The sequence below is a fragment of the Molothrus ater genome, chromosome 5 (genome assembly GCF_012460135.2).
Source record: "Molothrus ater isolate BHLD 08-10-18 breed brown headed cowbird chromosome 5, BPBGC_Mater_1.1, whole genome shotgun sequence".
Classification (NCBI taxonomy): domain Eukaryota; kingdom Metazoa; phylum Chordata; class Aves; order Passeriformes; family Icteridae; genus Molothrus; species Molothrus ater.
Window position 1 is genome coordinate 26,904,623 of NC_050482.2, and position 18,499 is coordinate 26,923,121.

Genomic DNA, 18,499 nt, shown 5'->3' on the forward strand with positions numbered 1-18,499 from the left:
AGTCTGTTCCAGTATGTTGCCATTATTTCAAACTGCATGTGTCATAAAAAATTCCTTGTGAGATGTGCCATGGGAGCACACTTAATAAAATTCTCTCATAGATTTGAATGGGACATAGTCCTCCTTGTGGAAGTAGTCCCAAACCCATCTGAGTATGGTCTCCTAGGCCCATGTGTCACTGTTTTTCTTCACCAAGAAACAGCATCAGATCAGGCAGCACTGGGCTTTGTGCTGCTGTGACTCCACCATTTGTTTCAAGCAGCTTTGGTAGCTGGATATCATTTAATTTTCAGTCAGCAGCCTTGTTCAGTGGTAACCTGCAAGGCGGGTGTGATACTTTAAACTGAGCATGAAGCAGACGTGGCTTCAGGGTGACAGTGTTGCGGATGTTGCATTGGCAACCGTGGAATTTAATGCAATGGTGAAAGTGAAATTTCTACTTTGTTTTGTCACTGAATTAGACCTTTGAACTTCCTTCAGAAAAAATGCTTTTGCATATAAAGAATTGGCAGAAAGCAGTCCAATTAAAGTGAACTTTAATTTATTTTAGATCTTGAAAGTTCAGTCCCTCAGAACCTAAATGAGCTGCAATTTAATTGAAAGCTCCATGGCTTTTAATAATTGTGCTCCTGAAATAAGACACAAAAAATTACTTAAGGAATCTACCTAAGTGATTTTAGTGTACTGCTTGGCTTGACCTTTGACACTGGAATTGGGCCCTAAATTTTTTTAGCAAGGTTGTTATGTGTGTGGAATTTGCTTTTGTGCATGATTTGAAAGTTAATCTGTGGCCAACACTGGCAGAAATCCTACAACATACATTTATGTTGAGCTCAACAAATGAGGCTGAATGTGCATTGCTATTTTAAAAACCAGCCTGTATAGCTACCTACATTCAAACTAAAAGCTCAAATTTAGAAGTCAGTTAACAATAAGCTTAAGTTTATACTTTTATAACACTAAACTGTCTGTCAACTATAATAGTACAGCTCTCTATAATAGGTTGTGATTTTTAATATACTACTATATAAGTTGAAACAAATGTGGAAACACAGAAAAAAGGTGACTAAAAAGGACTGCTTAAAATGCCTAGGCAGGGAAGGAATTTTGTAACTCAAGCTAGCTATTGGATATACAGATATTTACAAGACAGCAGCTGTAACCTTTATGTTTATGCCCAGAGCATGAATATTAAGAGATATTGTAGCCTTAGGATATTGTTTTGAGATTGTGATTCTATGTTTCTATGAATGCTATGTTTACTGTAAAACAAAGGGAAGTAAGAAATTTAGAATCATTTAGAATCACTTCAGTGTAAAGTATCACCATGTTGCTAGTGAAAGCAATCACCTCACACATGATTACCATGTATAATCACAAATGAATTAGGCCTTCCAATGAAAAATCTAGAACAGCCATTCCTGTGAAAACACACTACTTCTTTTGAATATCATTTTCTGTTTTTAATGAAAGACGGAGGAAAATATTCCCAAAATTTCACTTGCTAAGCTAATGAAAGGCACCATTTTAAAGTACTGTTATCACCTGTCCGTTCTCTCAGTCTCATTCTCCATTCCTGATGCAGGCAAAAATATATTTCCCATTCTTTAGCAAGCTTGTGAGATTTCAGAATTGTTCTTTCTAAGCATTAGGATGCAAACCAAACCTTTGACTCTTCCCTGTCCTCATCAATTCTGCAGTCAGACCTGACTGATACCATTCAGTGTTTCTTCCCAGTCCAAAACTGAATAAGCAGACAGGAAAGGGTGAATGGAAGAGCCTGTTCCTTCCTATAATATCTTGGCTGTTTGTCTGCTCCCTGGAGATACCCAGTGCAGTTCTCTGCTCTTTCAATGAAATATTCTACTGTAAGCCCAAAGAAATTTCTGATCAAAACATTTTTGAAGTTTGTTCAGTCCTACGAATGAGTTTTCTTTTTGACAAATCTTGAGGGTTTGAGATGACAGAATGTTTTTAATAATTCCCAGCTAATTCCTTTCATCTCTTCCCTAAAGGAAAACAATAGCATTCTTCCCAGAATTCTTGCAAAATATGTTTGTTTATATTTGTTTCAAAGCTGAGCTGACTAAAGAGGTTGTAATTTTGGAAATCTAAGTAATTTGTTTAAAAACAGATACAAGGAAAACAAATAAATAACAAATAAAAATTTTACTGGTTTAGCCCTTCTGGAACTAATTAAAATACATTTTTTCAAGCAAATAAACTCCATTTAGGGAAAAATATTTCCTTAAATGGGAAGGAAGTGCAATCAATGTATTTTCACAAAATGTGGAGTTGAAGCCTAATTGTAGAATAATTTCCCTTGCATTTGTTAATTATTTTCAAGTGCTTATAATATAAGAGTTTAAGCTCAAGTGCAGAAAACATTCTAATATTTCTCCTCTTGGCTTATCTGAACAGGGGGAATTTGTCTCCTGTTTGTTGTCACTCTTGCGACAAATGACTGATAGACATTATCAGCAGCTTCTTGATAGCTTCAATACAAAGGAAGATCTGAGGGTGAGTAACAGAATTGTGTTTCCACTTGCTTAGGCCTTTTTATTTTTCTTTTTGATTTATCTCCCTTTAAGATGTCCCTGTGCTTTGATGAATCACTTCAGTATTTAAATGCAATGTGTTTTCCAGATTAGCTAACTATTGCACAGCTTTTATTGGGAACTTGAGTCCACTCTCACAGTGGGGCAAGGCTGTTATTGCTTCTGCAATGACAACAGAGTGAATTTGGATGGAGGAAACTATAAATTTTCTTTAAAGCCATGAACTTATCCTCTAAACCTCTCCTAAAGATTGTGTCAGTCTAAGGTTACCCTGCTCTTGTTAGATTCTTACTGTCAGACAATTGGGGGATTTTATGTTTGGCTTATTATACTTGCTTATTTTTTTCATTAATTAAATTATGTATGGCAATAGCAAACGTGCAGCTTGAGAAATGCATAATCAACTAACTCTTCCTTTTTCTTAGCTGTGCAGCATGTCCATTGGCAGGAGGATGTGTCAGACTTCTAATGTCTGTCTGCTCATTTCAATCATAGAAAAGAGTAGCTGCAGAGGTCTCTTAAGACAACTTCTACCAGTTTCAGGAATTGAGTTACTGGGTTTGTGGACATAAAACATTTTTAATTGCTTTATGGAGGAGGGGTGGGATTAAAAAAAATTTTCTTGAAGTTCTTGAAGATTTCCTGCATAAATGTTACCACTAAGATTTCCATTCTACTGGACCCTGGAAAGTTATATAGTACCAAATTTGATCCACACAAAAAATCTTGAGTAATCATTTATGCACATTATTTAGCCAGTAATCATGTCCTAATGTGATAATATATTTTAGGTGTTACTCCTTAATTACCATTTGATATACTTAAGTGCTGCCGGGAAGGGGAGTCTAGTCATGGTGCAATTTCAGATTTACTTAAATTCCTGATAGCTGCTTAGAGCTGAAGAGAGCATATCATTTCTGTCTTTTCTTTGAGTGAGGTGGTCATACAGAGCTTGACAGATAGAAAATGCTGCTAAGAAGTTATAAGAAATCAAGAGCACTACCTAGGAGGTGTATAGGGTGAGTTATTGTTATATAAGCAATATAGCATCTATTTTCACCTAGCATAGTTGCTATCCTTAGGCAATTTTTTGTAAATATTATGAAAGCCAGGCATTTTTAGTTGAAATATTTTACCTTTTGTGTGAGTTCTGAACCTCTAGGTGTTCCTAGAGGTTTCAGGCTTTATTTCTGTTTGATATATCTGTGAAATACAGTGTTCAGTTTATTCAAACTTTTCTTCCTTCTAGAATATGAAAAATCTCTGAAATTAATGCTTGAATGGTGTTTGATTTGACACATTGAAATTCCCCCCACGCACATACCCTGCTATTACACAGAGACATATGGAAAGCAGCTGTAGCTGGTGCCATCAGCTATCACAACAGAGGTCTTAAGAACTCAAGTCCAGAATTTCTTATTTCCATTCAGATCTCATCGAATCAGCATCAGCTCAACCAGTGATTCAGTGGTAGTAGTCTGATCATCATCAATGCAGCATTCCTTCTCTTCTGCATCTTAAATAATATATTGTTTTTTTCCCCTCCCTTGGAAATATTACTGAGAGCAAGAGGGAAAGATGAGAGCTAGTGTGCGAGACCACCACTGCTGTTAATCATGAGGTGATTGTGGGCTATCAAAACCATCTTGCTACTTTCCTTTTTACTTTTCTGCTTTGATTGCTAAGTGTGGAATTTTCTTTGCTTTGAGATATCTTAGGAAATTATATCAATATGGATAAATGAAAATTCAAAAGGTGTTAATATCCGAGATAAGGCATTTTTTTCCCCTGAGATGCTTTAGAAGCTAAAATGGTAGCCTCAGTTAATCTAGTGGCTAGTTGGGATTTAAACTTCAGTGATAACTACCACCAGCTTGCTGGATTTCTGACTACTCATTTTGTCCCTAGTCAGTAGTATCAAAGTGAGCTGGGTCTTCCTGAAGCCACATTATGAGTTACAGATCTGATAGGATGTTTCCAAGGGAAACCTTATCTTATTTACAAGGGAGTGTAACCTAGGCTTTTGAATTGCTTTGTGCTCTGCTTTCTGGCTTTAGCTACCTCTGGTTATAACCATCTATACTAAACGATTAGGCACTGGGACCACATGGCATTTCATCTTTCTTCCAGACTAATTCTCAGGGTGACTATGTCAGTACTTGCATGAATATATGTTTGCACAGCATTTGTGACACTGTTGATAAAAATACCCCCAGCAAATGACTTCTCCAAACAAATATTCACTCATGAAAGTACTTGCAAAGAAGGAAAGAAGGTTTTGCAGTTCTTTTTTTTTTAGCAGTGTATACCAAACTTACTAAAGGCTAAAGGCTGTTTCCATCTTGCTAAGCAAGGAGAAGCAAAATGGAGACTTTAAAGGAATGACACGTACACATATTTATATGACATGCATCTAAGTGATGCCTTAAATGAGTGGTTGCTTATGCAAATATTCTCTTCTTCTTGTAAATATATTTATCTAAAGTAATTGACATGGTGACTGGTTTTTTGAGTTTCTTAAGAGAGGTTTTTTTCCAGTCAAAGCAGAAGATAGGGAAAATATTATATTTGAAAACATGCAAATAAAGTAATAAAATAACTGACAGGCGTTTCATGTCTGAGTGGTAGAACCAGACAATATACTTCACTCTCTTTTTTGAAACCCTGACTTTAACAAGACAGTAATTTTAAGTGGTTCTCTTTATCTTTCAATATTATTTTAAAGTTATGCTCTTTTTACTTACCACAAAATGCTTTCTACTCCTAGTACATATATTTTACAGTAATTTGTAGAACCAGAGGCAACCTTCTAGGTGGATATTTGCTGCTGTGGAAAATCTCAAATATAATTTATGACAAAAGGTAACAGTGAAGTTATGACTAGCAAAAGATCCGTGGGAAAGTGAATGTAAAAACTTATGTTAGCACAATGCAGCTTTGACCAAAGCAAGGTGGCTTTGATCAATATGTTTGGGGTTTTTAATTAATAGATTAAAAGAAGACAAAACAAGTAAGCAACTACCAGAAGGCCTAGTTTTTATTCATTGGCAGTGTACCCTACATAATGTGACAGAATAGAGATTTGATAAGGAAAAGATAAGATTTCATAGGGATGGGTGTAAATCTTAGTAGTTCTGTCATCCCTCTCTTCCAGCTCTAGAGCCTGAGCAGGATAAGGTGGGTGCCATACCCTAGCACCAAGTGGATTTATTCCCCTGTCCTCTAATGGCCTCTGGGACACAGGCTGTGTGAGATCCCTGAGCGTGGGGAGTGTCTCTGGTGGAAAAGCACAGTTCCAGCCACCATCCTTCCCCTGCTCTGCAGGGACATCCACTCACATATGGGACTTCTGAAAGGATGAGTTTTGGGGCAGAGGGGTAGTTCTAAAGCCACTCATTTAGGTGGCTCCTGATGTAGATTAAGAAAGCAGTGAAGCAGGGAAGATCTTGGAAAGGAACTGGCCAAGGGATGGATGAGTTGCCCAGGAACTACCAGCTCACTGTGGAACCACCCTCTTTCTTATTGGCTTTTGGCACTCTGGATGCTCTACAAAGCCTTGATATCATGTAGCCTGGTAATCCTACAGCATGAATCAAAGCAGTAGAACATGATGCAATTAGCTTCAAAGTGGACTGTTGACCCAAATGAAAATGCTTTATAGGTGTACCCCAAGAGATCCAATGAAGCCTCAGAGCTGGATGCAGCACTCCAGGTGGGTCTCACCAGACTGGAGAAGGGGCAGAATCCCCTCCCTTGACCTGCTGGCCATGCTGCTCTTGATGCAGCCCAGGATGCAGTTGGCTTTCTGGGCTGGGAGGGCACTTTGCCTGCTCAGTGCAGCCTCTCATGCACCCCAAGTCCTTCTTGGCAAGGCTGCTCTGGATCTGTTCTTCCCCAAGCCTGTGGTGATACAGGGGTTGCCCTGACCCAGCTGCAGCACCTTGCCCTTGGTCCTGTTAAAACTCATGGCATTCCCATGGGCCCACTTCTTGAGCTTGTCCAGGTCCCTCTGGATGGCATCCCATCCTTCAGGTGTGAAGTTGTTTAAGTGGTGGGAATTAGTACTAAACCTTATAGTTTAGTATCAATTTAGTACTACTAATAAGACAATATCTAGTATTATCTTACAAATAGGACTAGACCTCATGTACACTAAGTAGAACTATTAAGAGATGGTATTTAGAGTATGTAAAAGACAAAATTACTTCCTTTTTGTCTTTTAAGATAGAAGACAGATGAGACATTAATTCTATCTGTACTCAACCAACCAAATGTTAGCTCACTTAAACTGCCGGCAAAAATGTTTTTTAAATGTTAAAATCTGTTACTAAATCTATATTTTGCAGCTAATATTGCTACATTGATGACACAATTTTCCCTTTTTTCAGTGAAAATTAGAAATAATTAGCCTGATATTAATGATTCAAAATGTAATGCCAGTGTCTACATTTGCTTTGTTTTTAAAGTTTGCTTGGAATAAAAGATGTATTCTGATTCTGGCCTAGTTACCCAAAGAAATGTAGTGCATATGATCTTTCTGACTGTTATTCATAATGACTTTTGAACAAGCTATCTCAAAGGTGCTATGTTTCCACCTCACATAGCCCTTGGCTTTTAAATCTTCATACCACTGCATGGTTTTATGGTTTCCCAATAACATCCATTTGGCCTCTTCAGTTCAGTAGTCCACTGGTGAGATCCCTAATGGCAGAAACATGTATTGTGTCTGGACAGGAGATAAAAAGTGAATATGAAAGAATCTGGGATGTTGTTGGGAGGTGATATGCAGCAGCATTCAAGGTATTGCCATTTTGTTGGGATTATGGCACAGAGCTGTGGCATTACTCACAGGAGAGGGAGGAAACCTCTGCAAAATAAAAAGGCACTTAAGAACAAGGTGCAAACTTATAGAAAAAGGGCCTGGCATAGCTGTGTTGTTTGTAGAGGTAGGTACTTGTTTATCTGTAAAGCTGGTCACCTGCATTCAAAAGTACGTTATCTGCAGTGAGTATTATTTATACTCCTTAATACAGATAATTTTTTGGCATCTTGCTCAGAAAACAGGTTGTCTCTTTTATGTAATCTTCTCTGGTGGGTGGGTGTGGGGATCTCATCTGCCTTACCCAGTGCCTGTATTCATCCCCCTTTACAGTGATTCTCTAATGAAAGGCATCTGTTGTGCAGTGCCTGTCATCTACACTTTGATAAACGCACTCGAGAATATATTTTGGTGTTCAAAATTATTTGTATCTTCATCTCATCTTTGTTTCGGGGTAACTCTCTACAAATGATGTGGGCAGAATGAATGCCAAACATTTCAAGGTCAGGTACTGCACTGATTCTGTTAGAGGTGTTTATATCACTTGCCTCATGCACTTCATGTTGTCAACAGCTCGATTTTCATACTAAAAGGATACTGGCAGTACCATACATAATCAAGATGGTTCCTTGTTGTTAGTTTTATTTGTGAAAAGAAAAACTGAAAAAAACCATGTGCTGAGAGGAATAGTTTAGTTATCTATTAGTGAGTTACATGACAAAGGAGATGCTAAAGGCTTTCAGGCAGTGCTTTCTATGTTCAAAGTAGCTCACAGGTGTTGACTGATTTTTTTAGATCCAGCAAATGAAGCAGAAAGGTTAAGTGAGCCAGTGCACAGCCAGCCAGCTGCACTACCTGGGGCCTGGGCATCTCTACTGGAGTCACTGGTCTTTGTCAAGTCAATGACAAAATTGTCCTTACACTCTCTCTGCTGCTTTTAGAATGAATCTTGAAAGTGATGAAAACCTGGCATGATTAAGGAGATATTCTGAACTCTCTGGTGTTTGTAAAGTGCTTTTTTGATTTGCAAATTGTTCTCAACATCGCATTTGTGGAAGTGTATGGGTGGAAACCAAATGCATCTTTGACATTTCTTTTATGCATTGCTGTCAATCAAATGGCACATTATATTATTTTCATCACTTTAAGAAGAAAGGATTAAATCACTATTTGAAAATTCTTGGGAAGTAATAAAAAAAAAGCTTTCAGAGGTTTATCTATGGTGAAAATAAGTGCAATTCTGCTATTTCTGTAATGATTTTTTTTCTCTCTGATTAAAATATTTTTAAAGCTTACTGCTCTTTTTAAAGCAGCAAAGACATATGACAACTTCTTTTCCTTCCAAAGGATTTCCTGCTGCAGATTTTCACAGTATTTCGGATACTAATACGACCAGAGATGTTTCCAAAAGACTGGACAGTGATGCGTTTGGTTGCAAACAAGTAAGGCATTTTTAATGTTATTAAAAAGTATGAGTAGTATTCACAGATCATGATAAAAATAAAGTTACATGATGTTTGTAATAAAAATTTAATGTATTTTTTTAAATGCTGGCTGCAATTTTTCTTTTTTTAATTTAAGATTTCAAATCTCTGCACTTCTTTTATACCACAAATTTATGATATAATCTATACCTCTTTCTGTTCTGAATTTTCGTAAGCACATATAGCTGGAAAGTCAGAAACACTTTTACAGAATAAAGTTGCAAAGCATCAACAGCTTTGTTTTCCAAGTAACAAATGACAAGTCTCTAAGGAACTTCTTTTCAAATCTGTTTCTTGAAATTCTGAGTTGGTAAAGATCTGTTTGCTCTCAAGAAGAAATTATCAACTGTAATATTGTTAAAGATGCTTTTGCATGTTTTTTCATGTAGTGTTTGTCAGAAAAATCACAAATCAGGAAATGAGGTACAGCACAAGGCAACAGTCATGTAAGGCTCTAAGCACTGCTGAGTGAGATTTTCAGATGAATCCTGCCCATCAGCCATTCTTTCTCTGCTCAGGCCTTATTTTTAAAGAAACAGGTTCCCAGCATTTCTAAGAAATAATTACAACATGTCTGAAACAATATATTAAGTTTTATTTAATGTCTATTACCACCTATCCTTTTTGCAGTCTTAGCTTTAGATCAGATAACCCAGCTGAGCAGTCAGCACAGTTATGCAAAGAGTGTCAGCAGAGGAAGGGTGCTGTGTTGGGAGACCTTGGAATCCAGATTGAAGGATTGACTTAAACTTTCATGACACATATTGCAATGCCTGATTAAAATTCAGTTTTAGCCTGCATTGTGCCTGCAAGCTTCAAGGCCAATTTAAATTTTTGGTGCTATACATACTACTAGTAGCAATATAATTCGTACAATTAAATTTAACAACACTTGGGTTTACGGTCTCTATTTGTTATGTGTGTGTATGGATATTTAAGCATAACAGTACTTGTTCAAACTTTGTCATGACTTGAAACAATTTTTTGTTAATTTTTATTACCTCAGTGCTGCTAATCTTTTAAAGGTTGAATTCCAGAAAAAAAAGTTATTAATTAAAGAATGGATATGATAGTTTGTTTCTGTGTATGATATTAAATAAGGTATGACTGATACCAGTCTACATTTAGTAATTATGTTTAAGAAATAAACAGTGAAACACAAGAAAGAAGGAAGGAAAAAAAATAGGAACTTTTAGACAAAATGAATAATCTAAGACATTTTTATATATTCCAGTAACAGCTGGCTTGGCAGATGGCTTTGCAACAGCTGACATGTACAGAACTAAGGTTTAGGAACGACCTTGGCACATGCTACATGGCTGGTGATACTCAGATGATACCAAGTTCTGCAAAAGGAGCACTTTTCTTCTCCAATATTTCAGTAACCATAACACATCTCCCTTTATTAATGCATGACATGTTGTTTCTGACCATCTAGGAGGTGAGTCTCTGCCCAGTTCTGTCTGGCAAAGAAGATAGGCAGAGGCTGACAATAACTACTGGTGGGAATTGGCCACGAGGAGCTCATCAGACCAGCTAACTGATCCTGATAACACAATTGCATAAGTACTCCTGCCCACTATAGCAAGTGGGCTATAAGCACATCTTTACCAATTCAGCTTTGAATAATTGCTTGGCTAGGAATTTGTTCCTATGTGGAGGACAAGCTAGTTTGCTGTGAAAAAGGGGGTTGACCAGGTGTACTTAAATGTGTGGTGAAGGCTGAAGCCTCGTTATTCCTGTGTCCCTATTCTGTTCCTTTTTGAGGCAGCAGAAAGGAAAATCTGCTTCTGTTCTCTTGTCAGCTGCAGAGTAGTCTTTCCAGAGCTGTTTCTGAATGGGAGCTTCTTGCTTTACCTCGTGTTCCTCACTGCAATGGCAGACTGCCTTCATTCAGCTTCCTCAAAGTGTTCAAAAGCACAGAGTAGTAGCTTTGCTAGAATTGTGCCAGCCCAAAATATTTAAGTGCAGAGGAAATAGCCTAAAGGCAGGATGTGAAATTAGAGCACTGCTTGCCCCACAGAGAGAAGTGAGCTGTTCTTCCTGAGCATAGGAGGAGCATGGCTTTGAAGAATGCATGGGTTGAGATGTGGAGGAAGGCTAGTTCAGGGAGGTTTATAGTCTGATTGTGACTATTATTAGGCCTAGTTGGCTTGAAGTAGACTTCATCACTAGCACTTCATTAGCCAGAGCACTTCCAGGGATCTGAGACTCTTTGGAACTGAAGGCAAAACTTCTTGAACTCTCAGCTCCATTCATGTCTAAAAGAAAAAGCTCTAAGTTCTAGCCCATCTTTTTAAGAGCAGAATAAGGTGATCCAATAACAGTCCAGGTCTTTTCAAACTTCTGCTTCCCAGGAATAAAGCAGGTGCTGTATTTCCTGTATGCCATGGCTGCCTTCTATCTGTCTGGCCTTTCACTCACTGTAGCTCACCTGAAGGCAGTGTGTGTGTGTGTGTCATCACGTCACCCATCGCTGCCATCACATCAACAGCTGCGCTGCTTTCCTCCCTGTCCCTAGAGTGATATAAGACTTCAAACTGTCTGATATTTACAGGAAGAGAGATTTAGCCTGTCTGAGCCTAGGGAAGAAATAAGTCTTAGCAAGGATATAATCAAGGAGTAAGCTTTTCCTGAGGGAGAAATTACTTTTTTTATTTTCTCTTACTTATGTATGCAGAACTAGAATTACGTGAATTACTTCTAAGTCTTAAAATGCCATAATTTTACAACATACAGTATTTACATATAAAAATCTCACTGCCCCCTGGCTCCTAGGGGATTTTCTTCTTTCTAGTTGCAATATTTTCAGTAATTCTGAAAATCTGATACTTGGATTGAACTGGGAAATTTTTAAAAAACCCACCAAAACCAGAAGATAGTATGAGCTCAAGAAGTCAAATCTGTAACTGTTCAGAAATGAAGGTGTTTCAAGGTGACACATATATGATCTATAGTTGTGAATGTTCTGATGCCCAATGTGTGAAAGTATTAATGGCTAGCATTATAAACTGTCAATTGACTTCTAAAATTTGAGAAATAAAGGAACATTTAAAAAGGCAAACTTTGCACTAAAGCAGAGAAATGGATTTTTTTAATTGTATTTTGTAATGGAAAGAGAACAGTGCAAAAACATCCTTAGCTGCTAACAGTTGGGCAAAGAGACAGAAATAACTCTGTTTAAAGCTTCATAGCTGTGTAATATCTGAGATAATCAGCACACACGCAGGAAAGCAAAATAATTACTTATGGTCATTTAATATTTCTAAAATGAATGTTACTACTGAGAGACAAATATGGCTTTATGTTTACGATGGAAATAATTATTTTCATTTCTTTAATTCTAGAAGTAGACTTTCTACATCAACTAGGTAGTATCTAGCTTCTATTTGTAACTGCAGAGGAGCACAACATAATATAGGAAGATGTCTGAATCAGTTGCCTAGTGCCAGAGAGAAATGCTAAATTTTATAGCAAAATAAGCTTGACTAAAATTGAAGCTTCTGGAGAAGACCTTCACAGTTTCAACTGGAAATCACTGTGTAATGGTCACTGGCTTCAGTTACCTTAAAGTTAGGAGAAGAATGACTTGTCTAATACTTTATTTGCCTGCCATCTTTTGAGAACAGTTAACAGACTCAGCTGAACTTTTCAGATATGTCGTGTTATTAACAGCTGAAGAGAATGACTTGGAGAGCAAAGGAGCTTCAACTACTTGCTGAGCAAATCTTTGATATTCATAATACACTGTGCTTATGTATCATAGGCAAAGACACAAAGAACTAATTTTCTGCTTCTTGATATACAAGAAGCTTTAATTTTCAAGATCACTTTGTAATTAACTATGTATAGCCTTTCAGCATTCTACTTGATGGCAGAGATGCTAGGTCATCCAGTCCTCAATTTGAATATTATAAGGATACAAATAGATGTACAAATAGTATTACTTATATTAAAATAATTTATCTGTAAAGTAAGGTTTACATAATATGTTGCTTACACTGAAATTTCAAATGTATCTACTGACAGTCGGGCATAAGTACTTTAAGCAGAGAATCCTTTTGGTTATAAAATTCAGTAATGGCTAAAATACATCATTATTATTACTGTTATTACTATTATTATTATAAAAGTAACTCCAATGGAATACACAGTAAGGGAAGGTATCAAATCAGCATTAGTGTCATCATAATGGCTGCTCTAAAGAATCCTGTTAGCTCCCATGGTGTGGGAGTCTGAGACTCCTACAATGAACAAAAATTCTTGCTTTTATGTAATACATAGTGTTGCTAACAAATTTTTGCTTTTATGTAATGCAAAATGTTGCTAGCAACTGAACCTGACATTCAGTCCTTCACAAAAAATATATATACATAGGCATGCATATATAAATAAGCTCATAAACCTATAACAATAGATACATATACATATATGTGATTCAAGATTTATTTAATTTCTTTATGAAATATGAAAGAATTTTTTTTTCTGTTTGAATACCTTTGTGTTTGGGATTATTTCACTCTGATAGAAAAGAATGGAATGAGAAGCTAATGTTATACATTTGTCCTATATCACCATGGAAAACAAAATTTTCATTTTCTGCCACTGGCTGCCCAGGCAAAAGCCAAGTTGCCAGAGCATAGCCCAGGCAGTAAGCAATTGTTGAACTTCTGGATTTTTCAAAGCGATTATTGCAGAAAGGTTTGCTCTGAAAATTTGATGGAAAAGTCATTCCATCAAGAATGGCCTTACCAGACATTGGGTTAGCATCCTGTGTATGAGGCAAGAATAACTTAGTAGCTAAAAGTAGAGGGTTTCTCCTGTAAAACAGGCATTCTGAACAAATATGTGGCAGGTGGTAAGAGGAAGAAAAGCAAGTTTTGTCACAAGCTCAGTAGTTGATAGTTTGATGCTCAGATGGATTTCAAATGAATGTTGTTGTTTGGCAATCACTGGCTGGGAATCAGCTTGGAATGTGAGTACTGTACCGAATCAGGCAGCTGTCCTCTGGCTGCTGCCTCTGCTTTGTGCATTTCTGCTTTTTTTGTATATGAGCATCCCTAGCCCTAGCTTGTTTTCTGTTCTACCTGATTTTAGACTGCTGTAGCTTCAGAATAACAGATGGTAGGTCAAAAACAATATCTTCAACCTTGTGTGTTGCATCTGGTGTTTTGAGGTTTTTTTATCTACAACATATCCTCTCATGTTAGAGACCCACATTTTATCAACTAATCCATATCATATCTTTGACTTACCAAATAAATGAAACCTGAGCTAAGTTCCCTGCAGGAAAAAATACTTGCATTGCAATTATTCTGTTTTCTCAGGAACATTCTTCAAAAAATATTCTAAAAGTTGCATTTGTCTACTTTATTCACTTCATAAGAATTGAAGCAGATCTTTCTCTTCAGTTTCACCTGCCATGGAAGGAATGTAGCAAGAAAGGAATTGTCTCAGACATAAATAGAACTATGTCATGTAAAGTTGGCAGTATGGTTATGGATCTTGTGGAATTTTCTCTTGAGTACTGTTTTCAGGGATTTATTACTTTGGACTTAGGTGGAAATTTCATATAGCAAAAATTCTGATAAACTCACTTTTTCTACCTGATATTCTACCAGAATGTCTTCCTGAAATATACAAACTATTTCCATTCTGTGAAGCATATGGACCTTGAATTAAATCATGCACAACAACAAGAATGACAGGGCTCTGTTCTTATCCATGCCTCCATTATTAACTTTGCTTATACTGCATTTTGCTAACTTCACTTTTTGTTCCATGCTGCAATAGCAAGTGCTGTACACGGGCTGTAACTCTCCATTAGTGAAAAAGTGGGGTTAACTGACTGGTGAATGCTAAGCATGGAACACTACTTGGATAGAAAAGTTACAGTGTAATCCTTGAGAAAATAATATGTATGAAAATACACTTGAGCAGTGGAATAGGAATAAATGAAACTTGAGACTCAAGACCTGTTCTAAAAAACAGACTCAAAACTGGCTGGTGCAGGTGTTCAGGCACATCAAACGCAAAGGTAAAGTTTGGCAGGGACAGTAATTTTAAAAATAGAAGGATGGAAGTAAACACTTGAACTACTAATATGTTAAATTACAGATAGCCAGTTTTTATTTATAAACATGAAAATTGTCCAAAGTGCTAGGAAAAAAAATATAGTTCATATTCTAGGTGGGTTGGCTAACATTTAATTCTCCAGTGCTGTAAAATGAAAAATATTGTAACCTTGAAATATATATATTGCTGTTATTATTTTTAAATCATTTGTCTTGAATGCATTGCAAAAAATAGTAAAAAATATGAAGTCCAAAATCTAGAAATAGAAACATATTTTAGCATTGAAAAACATGCTGGTCAACAATTATGTTTAAAGAACTAAATGTATTAATAATAGACAGATGGTAATTAAATGAAATGTGTAGATATAACCTTTTTTCTCAGAAGATCTTTAAACAGTTGATTGTTGTAAAATACATGACAGCAAAAAGATCATTCTGTGTTTATCTTTTTTTCTCTCCATAAGTATTCACTTCTGACTATTTTCAAAAATAACGTAATGCTTTACATTATTTAATGGTTTAATGGATTTCTAGTTTGACTAAATATGTTGGAAGACAAGAGTGCTGCAGAGGTTAGTTTAAAGTTTGAACCACTGAAATTAGGTGTATTTAAATAATCTCAAAGGATGTTCTATTTCTGTAGATTACCAAAGTTGGTTGCTACAATAAAGAAAGCCATCATTGATCTCTGGTGACAACCACTCTGAGAGGATCTTGGTCATATATATTTATTTAAGATAATTGTAATTCATGTGGGTGTAAATGTAGCGTAATATATGACTTTTTACAACATACATTTACAGCATAGAGATCTTTAGAAGCAGATCCTTCTCTCAGAGCTCACACAGTTTTGCATTGATCTGTTGTCATTAAAGAGACTTTTTGTCCATAAGGGTGTCAGTGTTGAATATTAGCATTTACCAAATATTTTATATTTATAATCTGTATGCACATATTTTCAATACTGAGAAAGCTGAAAACAAATTGTACAACTGTGGGTATTAATACTATTAAGATAAGGTGTATAATAAATCTGAAATCATAATTATTTTCAGAACAAAGTTTATGATTGGTCTTGATCAATTATGTTCTATATAGAATGTCTGGTTTTGGTGCACCTTCTTTCAGCACTCATTATCACAATGAGCATGTTTTCTGTCAATAAATGTCATTAGGTATTTATATGGTACGTTGGAAATGTAGTATTTAATGCCACCAGACATGCTACATCTGTTTCTTCACTGGAAAATTGTCCTGCTTTGAGTATTAAATATGAATTTCCACATAATGAAAATTCCTGTCTTTTTCATTCTTTTCTTCCCAGTGTGATCATTACTACAGTCTTGTACCTTTCAGATGCCCTTCGTAAAAACTTCTTGAATGAAAACTTTGATTACAAGGTAAACAATAGATGCAATAGCTGCTACATCATCCTGTGGCTTGGCGGTTATTGCACTTAGCTCCAGCATCTAAATAGCTAGAATATGTAGAAAATCAGCAATTTCAACTGCTCAGGGATGTTTTTTCCTAAATACAGGACTATCTTATAAATGAGTGTTTTGAGGTTTTTTTAATTTCATCTTATTTTTCATTTTGTTATTTGAGCCTCTTTGTTAGACTACTGATTTAGGATTTTTGCGTACCAATTTTTTGGATCCTAAAAACAAATTAAATTATTTAGCTGGGTTTTTCAGTTATTGCAGAGGAAAAAGTATTTCAGGTTTTTAATCAATGCAGATTATATAAAATGCAGATTTATATTTTTGTAGTTTCTCTCAGACCAATTAACATGCTGTATAATTAAAATTAGAAAATTATGACACTTCACGGTGAATGTAGTTAAAGATGTTAGTGCGTACCCCATACAGTGAGATACTGCATTTATAATAAATTGTGAATTACAGATTATGCTTTTAGGATTCAGATGAGAAGATCTAGGAATGTGTCTGGAAAGACACATTTCCATGGAAACAAACCTGAATGAATATTCTGCCCAACCAAGAGATGTTAGTCCAACTGCTGCATCATAAAAAGTGCAGAATGTCCTTCCTAGAGAAGACCCTGAGCTCCTGTTGACTTTCAGCAGGGTTGTGGATGCTTCTCTGAAAATCCAGACTCCTGTTAGACAGACTGGCAGGAATGCAGATTTATCTGTTTAACTGAACATGAGGAAGCCTATTCTTTTTGAATTTATGTAAATTCAGAGGGTAAAACTGATGAAAGAATTTCCTGTAGACAAGGCCTCTATGTTCCTTAGACTTGATTAGCAATGTTATTGCTGTGCTGCTGAACTGCAGGGTCTGGAAGAGGGCTCCCTTTACACTTCCAGTCATGGAACATCTTGGGGTTGGTGAAAAGTATATTTCGAATCAAAGAAATTTAGTCTAAAGCAGGTTGAGTAATTTAGCAGTTGAGACTGAAACAAGGGCTGTGATTGGAAATTTTGCTTCTTGGGTGATCATAGATCGTACTGAGAAAATGAAATAACCACATGCCATGTTCTTATTGTAGATATGGGATTCCTACTTTTTTCTTGCTGTCATTTTTATAAACCAGTTATGTCTGCAACTGGAGATGTTCACACCTTCCAAGAAGAAAAAAGTTTTAGAAAAGTAAGTATTGCTATCAGCTTGTAGAAAACTGTAATAGATTTAAAATTTCTCAAAATGCAAGACATTGGAGGTTACAAAAGGACCCACCAAAAGAAAAATGTAATGGTATGTCCACTGACTAGAGCAAGAGTTGGTTCTGGCCCTTTGTACATGTCTTCAGAGCCGGTAACCTTCCTGAGTGCCCAAACTAGGAGTTTCAGATACTGGGAGGAAAAGAGCCATTCATTGCCAGTGAAAGCATTAGTCACTCAAGCTTCTTCAGGTGTTTCTGCCATGCTATTGTCTGTATGAATTAATTGTATTTCTTTAAGCTAGAGCAAAACTATTTGCACTCAGAGAGAGAACTGGAGCATGTTGTGGCAAAAATAGGTTTTGCTTCACAGCTGTGTTACTGATGTGTAGCATTTTGACAATATTTCACAGAAACCTGGGTTCAAGAATCCAGTTTTAGCTGGGTACAATCAAAAGAGCAAAACACTTGGGAGAAGCCAGCACTTTCAAAGGTTTTTTTTTGTAGACTACAAATGAGACATTTCATTTATTAATGTCACAGAATGGCATGTAAACTTGATTTTCTTAAATTATCTTTCACTTTCTTGCTTTATTTTTTAATACACTGCAGATATGGTGACATGCGGGTAACAATGGGATGTGAAATCTTCAGCATGTGGCAAAATTTAGGTAAGTGATTAAACACATCATCAGTAACTCTTAAAATGAAAGCAAATTATTAGTTCTTTTCCTGTTATATTTACTTCCCAGTGATAGATGAGTTGTTGATAATTACGTTCAAGACATGAAGTCTTGATTCAAGTTTAGGAAAACATTTGCCATTTATAATTCCCTTCTTCATAGCTAAACTCAGCTTTCTGTGCCTTGATACTGTAGCTGACCCATCCTCTTTTCTTCCCTGACAACTGAGAAAATACCATCAGAGAAAATTGAGAAA

The 18,499-nt window shown here is 36.3% G+C and overlaps 1 protein-coding gene across 5 annotated transcripts in view; it reads left to right on the forward strand.

Moving 5' to 3' along the window:
• DOCK4 (dedicator of cytokinesis 4) overlaps positions 1–18,499 on the forward strand; it is a 223,790-nt gene that overhangs the window by 161,577 nt on the left and 43,714 nt on the right. For all 5 annotated transcript variants that reach the window (XM_036400467.1, XM_036400468.1, XM_036400465.1 and 2 more), the window contains 5 exons: positions 2,422–2,520; positions 8,725–8,819; positions 16,263–16,338; positions 17,450–17,550; positions 18,173–18,231. In XM_036400467.1, coding sequence (XP_036256360.1) covers positions 2,422–2,520; positions 8,725–8,819; positions 16,263–16,338; positions 17,450–17,550; positions 18,173–18,231 — 430 coding nt within the window. The remainder of the gene's footprint in view (positions 1–2,421; positions 2,521–8,724; positions 8,820–16,262; positions 16,339–17,449; positions 17,551–18,172; positions 18,232–18,499) is intronic.